General features: G+C 38.0%; 1 protein-coding gene across 2 annotated transcripts in view; it reads left to right on the forward strand.

Annotated features, from left to right (window-relative positions):
- Positions 1-14,392, forward strand: part of ago3b (argonaute RISC catalytic component 3b) — a 29,477-nt gene extending 15,085 nt beyond the window's left edge. For both annotated transcript variants that reach the window (XM_066673532.1, XM_066673533.1), the window contains exons 11-19: positions 620-753; positions 1,425-1,609; positions 3,352-3,511; positions 3,616-3,706; positions 3,930-4,124; positions 4,511-4,645; positions 4,765-4,866; positions 5,375-5,574; positions 7,163-14,392. In XM_066673532.1, coding sequence (XP_066529629.1) covers positions 620-753; positions 1,425-1,609; positions 3,352-3,511; positions 3,616-3,706; positions 3,930-4,124; positions 4,511-4,645; positions 4,765-4,866; positions 5,375-5,574; positions 7,163-7,271 — 1,311 coding nt within the window. In that variant the 3' untranslated portion in view covers positions 7,272-14,392. The remainder of the gene's footprint in view (positions 1-619; positions 754-1,424; positions 1,610-3,351; positions 3,512-3,615; positions 3,707-3,929; positions 4,125-4,510; positions 4,646-4,764; positions 4,867-5,374; positions 5,575-7,162) is intronic.
- The last annotated feature ends 804 nt before the right edge of the window (positions 14,393-15,196 follow it).

The raw sequence follows: 15,196 nt of genomic DNA on the forward strand, positions 1-15,196 counted from the left end.
TGGGCCATTTCAAACACACCTATGGTATCGGCACTCTCTGTTGCCGATACCGATACTGTGTTTAAGTGCCAGTATTGGTGCTGGTACCATATGGGTATCGGTGCAACACTAATATATAATAAAAAAAAAAGTGTGTGTGTATGTATATGTGTATATATAACAACTGAGTTTTAGGGCCATGGCAGTGGGGGGGGGGGATTTGAGAATAGTCAGAATTCTGAGAAAAATCTCAGAATAATTCACTGCACGGGCAGACAAACAGTGTAATTTTGGAATGTAGATTTCAGGAATAAACACTCAGTTCTCTTCCACTTCAGGACCAGATTGTGATTAGTATTTAAACCCTGAATCGGTGCAAGAACCCGTTTATTCAGAAGAGGGCATGTGGTTTCACAGGATACAATTAATGATCACAAAAATTATAGATCCAGAGCACGTGGAACTCCGGTTCAAAACATATTATATTATAATATTATATATTATAATAAATAATAACCCAAAACAGCGTTTCTCTAAACATTCTGACTATATTCTCTGAATCTTATCCCCCCCCCCCCAATGCTGTGGCTCTAAAACTCTGCTTTGTAAATAATCCTAGGGTTTGTGTGTTTGTCTCTAGAATCGTACTGTGGCCACTCCAAGCCATGGTGTATGGGATATGAGAGGGAAACAGTTCCATACAGGTGTGGAAATCAAAATGTGGGCCATCGCATGCTTTGCCACCCAGAGACAGTGTCGAGAAGAGATCCTTAAGTATGTCATGTCTTTTATTTCTAAAGAGCAAAAACCTGTTGTTCATTTCTTCTGTTTAAAAAAACAAACAAACAAAAAAAATTTAATTGTGTGTTATTTATACAATTTAAAACAGGGTGTTTCCTTTTAAATTATTTATTAGTTGACCTCTAAAGCAGAGCTGCCTGACCCTACTTCTTATGACCTTCCTACAAAGTTTATTTGGACAACTAAACTAACCCTTACCTTTAATGTTACATGTTCCTGACGTCATTAAATAATAGTAAATGGAAATATCTGACGTTTGAATTCATTTCACTTCTATTAAACCTGTATTCCAATTTGCTCTGTTAAATTTTTTGCCAGATTTAATATTCCACTCTTTGCAATCAAATGATCAAATAAATATCAAAAGCTAGTTAGTAGAGATGCATAATTTTCATGATACTAGGAGTTAATACTTGTTGATTTATATTAGTTTATAATTTGTCCTTACTGTAAAAAATGTTGTACACCACAGTAAGCTTTTTTTCTTTGGGAATCGAACAAGACTTAAACAGACTTAAATATGAACATTAGAAAATGCATATAAATATTGACATTTGAAATGTGAATATATGTATGTTGTCAGAAGATTCTTCTATATAGTGTGCAGTGCTATTTGTAATTTGTGTCATTATTGTTCTTTGCAGGAGCTTTACAGATCAACTTCGTAAGATCTCAAAAGATGCAGGCATGCCTATCCAGGGCCAGCCGTGCTTCTGCAAGTACGCTCAGGGAGCAGACAGCGTGGAGCCGATGTTCAGACACTTGAAGAACACCTACGCTGGCCTGCAACTCATCATAGTCATCCTGCCTGGGAAAACACCTGTTTATGGTAGAGATCTGTTAAAATACACAGTAATAATACATAATAAGGTTTTTAATCATACATGGCTATACTTTACTATTACAAATTCACTGCAAATAAAACAAACACACAAATTTCTTTAACTGCCCACCGCAATGTATAGTTCACAGGCTGGTATTCTAGAATATCTCCACTGTTACGGTTCAAAGTACCCACCTTATGGATCAAGGCCTAGTCAAACTCTTTGGTCCAGATACAAAGTCTTCTTGTAGTCCAAACAAACCCTGGCATTACAGTGAGCAGTGACTCAAAACCTAGTGAAACACTTTCATAAAATAGCATCCCCAGTTTCACTGCTTAACTATGCCATCAGAGTGCAAAAGTTCCCAATATTTGTAGACTATACTATATGGATGCCAAGTCTTTTAAGAAGTTCAGATTCAACAGTTGAAGAACTAACAGAGAAAGTTAATAGGAAATTAAATGGCCAAAATGCCAATAACAAAACAAAGCAAGCAAACTAAAACCTGAAGTGACTTTCCACTTCTTTAGAAGTAAATGATGACTTTGGAAGTCCCTGCAGTCTGCTGTATTGACCAGCTAAACGGACACTTTCTCTGCTAGGGAAATGAAGGTTTCCTTCTTTCCACTCGTTCACTATGTTTCAGTTGCATGAATCATAGGTTCAACAACCACTATGGACCAATATCAGTCTATCAGTCCATCTTTTTGGCAAGACCAAACACTGATCTTATCAGAGCAGCCCTAAAGATGCTGTTGCCTATTCCATCTGCATATTTGTGAGAGGCCAGAGTTGATTTTGAAGCAGTAATTTTAAGGTAAAACTACCTCCAAGAATTGCTTTAAATTATTGTGATTCTTCACTGACCAGTAATGAGGAGAACAGAGCGTCTGATGTTGCTATTCCTATCCCCTCCCTCCTCCCTCCCCTGCCTTGATTTCAGGACAGTGCTCTAAATTTAATTACAACTGATTGGAAGCCTAGGAACAAAAATGTGGACATAATGTAGAAAGTTGAGTTTTAATGTGTGTGCCCTATTCAATTCAATTCAATCCAAATCTGGTACCTGGTACATGAAACCATACTTTAAGTCCCTGCTCATGTGTGGTTCCAAGTGAACTGAATAGGAACTAAACACAATGTGTAAACCTTGCAGAGCACTGTTTGGCCTGAGAGACTTGTCAATCACCATGAATTGCAGACCAGCAACGCAAATTATTCATCTGTAAAATCAATTTACAGCTGCGATTGTTTTTTTTTGGAGAGCTGGAAATGCAAAAAGGAATGAAAAACCGTGTGGAGCCGTGTTCAGTCACAAAAAATAAAAACAAGACCAAAAAAAAAACAACATGAATACACAATACATACACTGCACTTAACACCAACAGGGTGTTTCAGTGGGGTTCTGCTAATGGAAAAGCAACCAGGGATCAGGGATGAAAAGGGTGTTGAGCTATGCCAAGCTGAGTCGAGTAGGAACCATGCAGTGGAAAAATGCCAAAATTGCTTTGTGCTCATACTCCAGTTCTGTACTCACATTTGGATATTCGGTGCAATAGACCTACCATAATTCCTGGATTTTGACTAATGAAATTGACTGCTGGACCTAGGTTTAGAAGAGTACAGTACCCATATCTTCTGCCTGTTTCAGCACTGGAAGTTTGAATTCCTGGTATAGGTTATCAAAGATTGTATAAATATGTCTGAATAGCTACTGAAGTGTTAGTATATTTATGTCTGTGTGCAGCGGAGGTGAAGAGGGTCGGAGACACGCTTCTAGGAATGGCCACTCAGTGTGTGCAGGTGAAGAACGTGGTAAAGACTTCTCCACAGACTCTCTCCAACCTCTGTCTCAAGATCAACGTCAAACTAGGAGGCATTAATAATATCCTGGTCCCACATCAACGGTACAATAGCTTTGTATGTTCTGTTAAAGTGGGGATAGTTACAATGGAAATGTTAAATGGAAAGCCTTGGTCCCATTCTTAGCTTTTCTTTCTTTTTTTTCCAGTCCATCTGTGTTTCAGCAGCCAGTTATCTTCCTCGGTGCTGATGTCACACACCCACCGGCAGGAGATGGCAAGAAGCCCTCAATTGCTGCGGTAAGACATTCAAATTGTTATTTTAACAATATTTATTCAGCAAATATTGTCAATATCACCTACTTGGGCTTCGGCCAAGAATGCAAAAGATTATTTCCCATATTTCTCTCTCCTAGCATGGAGACTTATGAACGTACGAATTAATGCATCAAAAACAAAGTACTTTAACATGGTTTTTACATTTATCTTTGTGCTCTGTTATGTTTTGCTGTTCTGCATGTAGGTGGTGGGAAGTATGGATGCCCACCCAAGCCGGTACTGTGCCACAGTGCGAGTCCAGAGACCCAGGCAGGAGGTAATCCAGGACCTGGCATCTATGGTTAGAGAACTTCTCATTCAATTCTACAAATCCACCCGCTACAAACCAACCCGGCTCATCTTCTACAGGGATGGTGTGTCTGAGGGACAGTTCCGCCAGGTTAGATCTCTTAGCTTTAGTTGGATACTTGGATACTCTCGTACACAATGTAATGTAATGTAATGTGCAATTATTTGTCATTGTACAACGAAATGTGTCTTTCGCATTGAACCCATTTGTGGCAGTGAACACACCCACACACACACACTAGTGCACTAGGGACTGTGAACACACACCCAGAGCAGCGGGCAGCCCCACACACACTTCCGGTTTCACTAGGGTTATTAAAAATTTGAGTATGACCTAAATATATTAAAAATGGAAAGTGATAAAGTCGGCCACACTGTGAAATTTGATTAGTTATATAGAAATTGGCAATGGGCAATATTAACTTTCATTAAACATAAATGTGGTACACTCTGTGTATGAATATGATACTACTCTAGGTGCTGTACTATGAGCTGCTGGCCATTCGTGAGGCCTGTATCAGTCTGGAGAGAGAGTACCAACCTGGCATCACCTACATTGTTGTCCAGAAACGTCATCACACACGTCTTTTCTGCGCTGACCGGAATGAAAGGGTGAGAAAGAACATTTTTGATCAACTTTAACATCTTACATTAACACATTTACAATACGGCTTACTGTTGCTTGCTTGCTTTCTTTCTGTCTTGCTTTCTTTCTCTCTACAATGCTTCAGGTTGGACGGAGTGGCAACATTCCTGCCGGTACTACAGTGGACACAGATATCACCCATCCATATGAGTTTGACTTTTACCTCTGCAGCCATGCTGGAATACAGGTACACCTTAGGAGACTACACAACTTTTTTTTTTTTTTTTTTTCCCTCCTCTCCTTTTCTGTTCTTCAGTCACAGTATAGATCTCTGGCTCACTCCCCATATGGGCTGAATAATAAAATCAAGCAGATATTAATTTTATAATGTGTGTCAAAAAAAGGCACTAAAGGGATCAAATTTAAGGGTGATATATTTATATGTATCATGTAAAATGTCTTTTAAAATACTAAGTTTAACTAAAAGATATTTTGTGGAATGTGACTTTATTGAGAACTTTTTATGCTTTATTTCACTGGTGTTTCCTAAATAGGGTGTGTTAAACTACTACTTAAAAAAATAGCAGTTTAAAAAAAACATTAATAATCTTTATCTTCTAGCCCTTAAATGCCTCTGATTTAATAGCACGCTTAACAAACATTACCTATGCTCACTAGTGTTATGACACATTGCAGTGTTTTGCACTTCATAACCTCAGCTAAATTCATCCAACCTCCGTTCTCTTGTCTCTCAGGGCACAAGCCGGCCCTCTCACTACCACGTACTGTGGGATGACAACTGCTTCACAGCTGACGAATTCCAACTGTTGACCTATCAGCTGTGCCACACCTACGTGCGCTGCACTCGTTCTGTGTCCATCCCAGCACCAGCCTACTATGCCCACCTGGTGGCCTTCAGAGCCCGATACCACCTCGTAGACAAGGAGCATGACAGGTGAGAGAACCTATTAGTGCAGTTTAGTAAGGATTGGCTAATGGAGAGAATTAAGGCAGAAAATATTCTGTTTATGTGTTGGTGATAAGGATATGCCAATATGAAGAAATATATATCACTAAATTTTACATGTTTATGATACATTATGTGTGGCAGTTGAGTTGGGACTGGCAAAAAAAAATTAAAACATTAAACATACTGCTAACTACAAAGTTATACAAGTTTCACACAATTCAGTTAACCAGATCAAATCATGTTCTCTGTTTATGGAACAATGCAGTTGCTCATTGTTCAAGTCTTTAACAGAGAGGAGGACAAAGAAATGTTTTCAGTGTTTTCCATGATAAGCTTAATTTTATTCAGAAATGTATGCTTGCAACACACTGATACCGCTGGGTCACATCACCTTTCCTTTTAATTGTGCTTTGTAGTTGTTTGGGAGTTGAAGATTCTAATTTTTTACAGTTTTGCAAATGGAATTTTTGCCCATTCTTGCTATACACAAAACTTCAGCTGCTGTACTGGGTGTTCTCTGATTCTTCTATTCATGATGCGCAATACACTTTTAATAGGAGACAGATCTGGATGGCTGGCAGGACAGTCAAGCCCACATACTCTGTCTATGAAGCCATGCTGCAGTAATTCATGCAGAATGAAGCCTGGCATTGTCCTGCTGAAATAGACATGGAGTTGCTTGGAAAATACATCATCTTGAGGGCAGCATATCTCTAAAATACCGATATAAGCCCCTGTGTCAACAAAACCTTCGCATATATGCAGATCACCCCACAGATGCTGATTTTTTAACTACTTGTTGGGAATGGTCAGAATGGTCTTTTTCATCTTTGGCACATGGTATCTAACATCTGTTTGTCCCAGAAACATGGACTCATCTGACCACTGTCTTTTGGTCTATTTCAGCTGTCTTCAGGTTTCTGTGCAAAGTTAATATATGGGCTTCCTTTTTGCATAATACATAAAACACACATTGGTAGGTGCATCGGTTGTTCAAAATTGTGCATAGATGTGAGTGTGTGGTACCCTGTGATGGACTGATGTCCAGTTCAGAGTTTATTCCTGCCTTTCATCCAGTGCTCTGGGTGCCACTGTGACCTTAAACTGGATAAGCGATAATGAAGGAATGTCCACCTGCTTATAGTGTAATGATTTGAAACATATATATTCCTACATTTTTAACTTTAATTTAGTCCATGTATAAAGTTATTTAGAGTGTGTTCCAGGCATCAAATTATAGATGTGTTTTTTTACAAAATATATTTGGGCTGGTCAGAGAAAACCTTTGAAATAATTTTTATTGGTCTATTGATAATTAAGTAAAGGTTTAAGAGAGGTAAACCACATTTATCCAAGTTAGATTTTCTTGTTTTCACTCAATTTGCTCAAAAGTCCCAATTTTGTTGCTAGTACTCTGAGTTTCAAATAACGGGATTATACGGATTGTACAATAATAGTTGTAAATTATTGCTGTGATTGTCTGAAGTTTCAATAAAATTAACCTCTTGCTGTTGTTTGTTCTGCACTTTAAACAAACAATTTAACATTCTTTTTAATTTTCTTTTCTTCTCAGTGCGGAGGGAAGTCACGTGTCTGGGCAGAGTAATGGTCGAGACCCCCAGGCTCTGGCCAAAGCTGTACAGATTCACCACGACACACTGAGGACCATGTACTTTGCCTAGATCTGCCTCCTGTATCCTAACATTTGCCTGTCAGTTACTCAGCAGAAGGCACTGAGCTGGAGAAGGCTCCTCCCATTTGCACCGGCAACCAACTACAGGCTGTAATGCTGCTAAAACACAACTAAAACTAATGATTGGAGGGATTTACACTGTTATGCAATAGAATAGAATAGAAAAAAGCAGCCAGTCCTTTTCTAAGAACCTTTCATTTCTTCCCTGCTTCTCACCATGTTGATCAGTGAGTCCTATGAAAGAAGCATGGCAGTTATTTATTAACACTGAATTTGTGTCTACGTATCTCAGTGTGAGCCTCAGTGAGCCCTTTTTATAATACTGAGGTGAATCAACTCACAGTAGGTGCACTGATTGCTCAAGAAAGCATGCTTATTATGAAGGTCAAACAGTTTCATTCACCACTAGAGGTCAGTAGGGCACCATGAAATTGATTGGTCACAGCGCACAAAAAAAAGAAAGAAAATGGTGGACATGGCCTGTTGCTTCGTTGTGACCATAGAGTGAAAATTAGGAGAATTTTAGGAGTTAGTGAAGACTAGTCTTCACCATTCTCCATTATAATCCTCAGTGAATAAACATTACATGTTTATTATATTAAACAGTGTAGGATATGTTGGAATTATGAATTTAATCAGCGCTTTCAGTCTGAGACATTTGATGTGTCCTGGCCACTTTTTTTGGCGAATTTTGTTCCTATGCGTGTATGTATCTTAAACAAGGTCCTGGGGTGACTCTTATTTTTAACCTTCGCACGTCATCTGTTTTAAAATTGAGACATTTAATGTCTGTGTTCATGCACTGCCCGGAAAACATATTAGCCTTGCTTTCGTTTATGATTACCCTGTTTGTTTTTGGGTTTTTTTTCACCACCTCTGTTACGTTGGCAGAGAGTAACATATTAGCTCAAAATTGCACCTTCATTTAAAATACAACCTCTGAACATCCATTAAATTCAACCCAAGTGTGGTTAAAGGTTTCTCTTCAAAGGGTGTGCAAGCATGTCTCTGCGCTCTTTAAAGGAATGGTATAATAAACATACAATGCATACAATTTTGCTCTTTGCTCAGATGTAGTTGATCAGCTAAGACATGTTTGGGAAACCAATTTTGCTTCTTAAGTTTATATCTGCATCTATGAGCCTAACATTGCTTATAGGCATAAGAACTCCAAGTAGTCCATTAAATTCACCAAAACATTTTCCATAAAATTCCATTACATCATCTTTCTGTCTTTAATATGATATAGGTCCTAATTGTTGATATTTAAAAGACAATATATCTTCAGATATTTGGGAAGCGGGTGTTGTGGGCTGTGTCTGTTTTCTCAGTCCAGTTCTGAACTAAGGAACCCAAATTTGGTAACCCATCTTGTATCCACTACATCTAGGTTCCATATAAAATTGTTTAAACTGATTTTTCATTACACCATTCCTTTGAATGTAGTCACTGGCATGTGATTGTAGCCTTCAGAATGTACTGAGAAGTATGCAAAATATTTCTAGAAAAAAAAGGATCCACGTAAAAATACTGAACAATCTGTCTCTTACAAACATATCATCACTGTCCAAAGAAAATATGTTTCTATAAAATAGTAACTTTACGGGAGAAGAAACAAACGCACTTACAGTGAAATTCAATGTAATATTTCTTTTTTATTGCAAGTAATTTTTAAGCACTTCTATTTGTCCATTCACCATGAACTTTTTACACAATGTGAAGGACAGCTGCTGTTTTCAAACAAAAGAGATGCATGTTTTTCTTTGGTTAATGATGATATTTGTTTGAGCAAGAGGATTTTTGTATTATGCTGCAGATTTTAAAAGAACACTAGGTAAGATTTGATATTTAAGCTTCTGGGCTCCCCCTACAGTTGCAGTTTTACAGCACTCACTCCTGAAATCAAGGGGAATGGAGACAGAGGGGGACTGGTTTCCTACCCTCCTTAAAATGTTCCATAATGCAGTTTCTGCAGTGCTGAGCACAGAGTACCAACAACACAGGCTCTGTTCTTCATAATACACATCAGAGGGGCATCACAATGATTTTGAATCTGTAATTTAAATGCTACCTAGTGTTGCTTGAAGAACTTCATACTTTTTTGTATTGTGCTTTATCAAAAAAAAAAATCGGTAGTTCATCCTTTAATTATTTAAATAACTTAGCAGTAATGGACTCACGCCTTTCATTCTTTTGTGGTTGACTTTGACTATTATTGTCCAAAAAGACTTTCAGTGCAATAAGCCAACTGTTGATGGCTCTGGTATATTGTTGAATACAAACCATAACTTGTGAATGAGATTTAACCATAAACACTGTTGCTTAATGTATGACATTTGACAGGATTTGGTACGGGATGTTAGGAATTGGAAGCTGATTTACACATAAATCTGGAAGCATATGAGTTTAGAGTGTTATACAACCCTGTCGATGTTAGAGATGGGATCTCTTGTTTGGAATAGGTCCTGTGTGGCGAAGTTGGTTACGTATTTTGAGACAAAGTGCCTGGAAACACCTTCTGAACACAGGCCCATCTGGCTTAAATATCTGTGCCATTGAACATTGTACTGCAGTTGTTTTAAAGCAGTGTTTTAGAAGTTGCACCAAATTTACTTTGATATGTAAACAATCGAACAACAGAGTTTGACCAAGTGAAGTTTAAACTTCCAGCATCTTATATGGGAGAGCTCTGCTTTAGAATTTGCCTTCACATTTTAGAATTGATATAAGAATCTAAGGTAAATTTCTTCCCCTCTTTCTTTCATTCTATTTTTCCCTCTGACTTCCTCTTTCCTTATCAGTGGGTGAAAGCATATACTGCCATACTGCAAAGCAGTAAGTGCACTAATATATTCCAAACATTTTCAAAAGTATGCCTAAAATGCCCCTTTGAACAATTTCATCCAGTTTTTCTTTTTCAGTTTTCAAGGGATAGTTGAGCCAAAAATGCTAACAATGCTAATCAGAGCTAGCAGCCGCCAATTTGCATTATGCAAATGATATCATGCCATTGGTAGCATACTAGCTGTTGTGTTTTTGGTCATAATGTTCTTTAAAAATCATAAGATTCTACTGATTAATCAGTGAATAGGCCTTTTGTTCCTGGAGTGCAGTGTCAGCAATGAATGTGAGGAAAATGGACATTTGGTTTGGTTTAATTTTCAATATGTTGATTGTTGTCGAACTTTGGGAGACGGATGCAGCTGACTTTTCAAAGTTCTTGTTGATTTCTTGACATCCATGCATCAAACCAATGTGCCTCGGTAGATGGGGATAGCCTGAGATTTCTTTCTCGATTGTGGCCCTAGGTAAAACTCATGGGCTGCTGTGGTATTTGATGAACTGTGTGACCTCTGTGCCCAACCCTTTTGGCTTTTCCCAGAGTGGTGCTGTGCTTGTGGATTTTTCCATTTCTCTGCTTCTCTCCAGTGCAGCAAACAAGGATTTTGTTTCAGGAGAGGTTTTTCAGTAGGATCACTATCTTAAGCCCAAGCAGGATGGTTTTGTTAAAATTTAGATTGGATAGACTTGACTTGAGCTTAAGATATCTGGCTACAGATATCACCGTTTTATTAAAAAAAGAAAAGAAAAAAACTCAGTGTAGCTGCTAATATAGGCAAAACTACAAAGAGATGTGTTTGTAAATACACAGAGAGGGAGAGAGAGTGATGAATGATGATTATGTTACTGCACTTAACTGTTTTAACCCGCTGCGTGGTCTCAGATTGGGTTAAACACCTAAGGTGCTAAGAGGTGCGGTGCTGTAATTTTGGGAATTGGTACATGTAAACCACCATTCCCTCAATGTTCCACAGCTAACCGCAAACCCTCACCATATTTGTTATTGTACTTTGATTTCTTTTTTGGGGGCTGTAAATGGAACGTTGAAAGGCTAACTTAAGCTTTAAAGCATCATCTGGTGCAAGTTAAGAAAATGTATAATAACAGCTGGAATAATTTTCTGAATGTTGAACATTTTTGAAAGGCCAGATGTTCAGAAGCCCATATTCTAAATTGCTGAGTAAAGAGTGAGTTTGTAAACATGTTTAGTCCTCTTACTCTGGATCTGAATTTGGTCGCATGGTTTTTGAACACCTGGTTCTTTTCAACACAGTTGCAATTTCAGGGGAGATTGAGGGCTCTTTTACATTACAAATTACATAAACATACTCTGTTTACACCTGGTAATTTCATGAATCTTTATTTTAAACCTGAATGTGATAAAACTTTGTCTGTGTATTCACATTTGATTGTTAAATGTGTCTCAAGTTAGTGAGATCCTATTCCACCATGGCACGTAATATGCAAATCAGCTGAAGTAACAATTAATTGCTTGAGTGTTTCCTAGATTTTTACAGATGGTCTCCATTTCAGAAATCTTAAATGTGTAATGGATAAGAGCTCTTAAATGGTGCAATGATCTAATGGCACTTTTTCACTGCATGTACCCTACTCTGCTCAACTCAATTGTTAGTGCCTGGTCCCTGGTCGCTTTTCCATTAGCACAGCTTTCCCACGGATTGTGGCTGCAGATGTTGCAATAGCCTCTCTCTAACGAGTGCCACAAGCTTTGAAATCCACAACAACGACTGCGGTAACATTGTGTTGTTTATCCATTGTGTATTCACCTGTTGTATTTTAGGACAGAACACAGCTCTTTTTTGTTCTTTGTTGCGCCGTCCGGTTCTTGTTAGATTCTATCACTGGCCACCAATCCAGGGAGAATTTGAACCTCTTCCAAAGACCATGGCATAATTTTACAAGCTGACGTTGCGAGTCAGATAAAAACAAATGTGTCCCCCCACTAGATTTTGAGCTTGATCTATGGTGATGCATCAGCCCCCCCTGATCACAGTTGGTATCATCATCTAACACTTGGATTCAGAAAAAAAAGAATATTTGTGTTTATCTCAATCCAGTTCTATTCTTGATACATATCAAGCATGAAATGACCAGATGTAAATGAGTTCAGTATATTCCTGCACTCACAGTACTTTGAACATATCACTTTCTAGTGTTTAAAAGTTATAAACTTTTGATGCAGGTTTAATGTTTATTTTCCAAATCATATCGCACTAAATACCCTTAGCCTCGTTAAGAACTGTACAGTGTAAGTGAACCCTGGTTTAAATTGAATTTCTTAACCAGTTAAGCAGCCTGAGTTTAAGAAAATCAGGTCTGGCTGCTTTTTGGATGGCTTTGTTGTGCAGCACTGTGACAACACCCAAAGTTTCTGTACATTTGGAAGCATAACTGTTACTACTTTGGCACTACCAGCATTTCATTTTACTTGAAACCTTTGAGACTAATCAGCAGGATATGTATCCATGCATGTGTAACTGTAGGAGTCCTGTTGCTTTGTCCTTAATATTACATTATTCTGTAGTCGGTTGTACCTACTTACATTGCCACGGAACAGTTGCTGGAGTCCAGTCCGTGGGGCGTTTCATGTGGGGAGATGGGGAGGGGTGGAGCTCTTATTATTGTGAGAGTGGAGCATAAGCTGTGATGTAATAGACTCTGCCCTTTCCCTCTCCTTTTGCTAAAAGCTGGACTGTGAATGCCTTGGCTCAAAGCATTTTTAATTAAGAGCAGAAGTATATTTGTATATTTAAAGAATGGATCTCTATAATGCACACCACTTATTTTTTCTAACAAAATCTATAAGAGATACAAGATGATAATATAACATTAATGTTTAAATAATGAAAGTGAATAATAATAATAATAATAATAATAATCGGTTACAAATGCAATAGATTGTTGACCTCTAGATATATTTCATCTTGTTATTAGAAATTAATGTTCACCGCATTTGTCCTATGGAATTGGAGGTTTTTTAAATGGCGATTGCCGTTTAACCATGTAGAAGTATGAGCCTTTTAATACATTTTTATTTTACATTGTTATTTTTAAATTAGGGCATATAGCACTATCCTTTTACAAGTCCAGTTTGAAACAGTCCTTGAAGCCATTCACATAAAACAAGGTGGAAATGTTTTATCTTATAAGATTATATATAAGCACCCTGTTTTCAAAACTTTGTTTGTGTTTTTTGTGTGAAGATAAAGGTTCAACCCTAAGAGGAGAACAGAGTGGAATGTGCCTTTCTTGATGGTGCTGATCTCAAACAAGTAAATAGAGGACAAAAAAAAACACTTTTGAAATGTTTAAAGGGCACAACAAGTGTCCTCTGTCTACATTAAAGATGAGTATATATTGATACATGATATACTGTATAATGTGTGTATGTGTTAAATGTGTGTAACTGTACCTCTTTTGCCAAGAACACGTCAACATGCAAGGTTTGCCAGTTATATTGTGTCAGGACCAAAATTTTCAGGACTGTCTGTGGTCGAGTTTAGGGTGCTTGGCATGGCATAAGCAACAGTTGGGACGCTGACCAATCAACCTTTGACCAAAAACTTCCAAAAGCCAGAGCCCCAACTTCTTTACTCTGGCGTGGCTTAGTTCGCCAGTCAACAATATTCAGAATGTCAGCAGTTATGTATTCAGCATTGGAAAAATAGTGATTTTGACACCCAATATCTTGACATATTTCATTGTAAGAGAGCGTCAGAGTGTGGTAACATGCATGGAAGGGCAATGACCCACTGTGGTCAGAGTTCCTTCGCTTTTTCTTTGTCTAGATACCTGACCCTTGTTTAACTTAAGCTTGAGGTGATCGAAAGTAGCTTAGGCATTCAGTTATAACTGTTAGCTCAGGATGATCTAGATTACTAATTTATGAATCCGGCTTTTGCAAACACATCCTGAAATTGCCTGGATTAGACATTAACAAGCTGCTAAGGATTTGCGTCAGTGCTCTGTAGTGCTATGTCAGTCCCCACTCATCCGAAAGGCATTCTGTGAAAATCCCCCAAAAAAGCAGTGCCTCAGCGAGGTGCATGTTTCATATAAACACATCCAGCTTCCTTTGGTTACAGTGCGTAATGCATAATGTTCTTCAATGCCTGATAATAAAACAGTTTTTTTGTTTGTTTGTTATTTTGTTTGTTTTTGAAAATAAATACAATTTTTGTTTGGGTTTTGTCTTTATTGGATTCTGGTCTTTCGTTGAGCCTTTTTGTTTTATTTTTCTATTTAATTGTCACTATTTTAATTGAAAAATATATGTATCCAAAACTTCAGTGTGGGTTGTGGTTTTTTTTTTTTTTTTTACATTTCTACAGTTACATACACAAGAACAAGTGCTTCACACTCCTAAATAACGTAATTGAACTAGCTCACTTAACAACAATAGTGATGTGTTGTTAGTTCAAGGCTGCGAGTCATTGCACTATTGGCTTCGCTCCCTCAGCACAGAGATCTTCAAATCTGGACCTGTGATTCAGGTTCCAGGCCAGAATTGTAAAATGGCTGGCCATTGTAAAATCCCAGCCTGGAACCTGGATAAAGATCCAAATTTAGCCAATTGCTGTAGCTAATTGGTGCACCTGGTGGCTGGCCTCTGTGCAGTTAGTTTTCAACTTCAAGCATACTGAGCTGTCCAATGATAACGTGTAGGTGGCAATGTGAAAATAGATGCAGTGTCTTAGAAGAGACCTGTGCCATTTCTGCCCACCCAGTTTGGCTGCATGATGTGAGGGGGCAGACTTAATGAGTTAAATTGTCTGTGACTATAATATGGGAGAAAATTGTGTAAATAAAATACATAAAAATCAATACTTTTAACTTACAGCAGATTTAAACCTAATGGGGTGGTTTTCCAGTCAGGGATTAAGTCTAGTGCTGCACTACACATCATTGTGATTTGTACATAGAAAGGAGGATGTAGTCTAGGACTAGACTTAATCCCTGTCTGGGAAACCACCCCTATAACGTCCAGGAGACTAACATTAGTAGTTTAGCTATATTCTTGTCCTAACAGCAACCTGTAGAAAACAAAATATT

This window comes from Hoplias malabaricus, chromosome 6 (assembly GCF_029633855.1).
Source record: "Hoplias malabaricus isolate fHopMal1 chromosome 6, fHopMal1.hap1, whole genome shotgun sequence".
Lineage (NCBI taxonomy): Eukaryota > Metazoa > Chordata > Actinopteri > Characiformes > Erythrinidae > Hoplias > Hoplias malabaricus.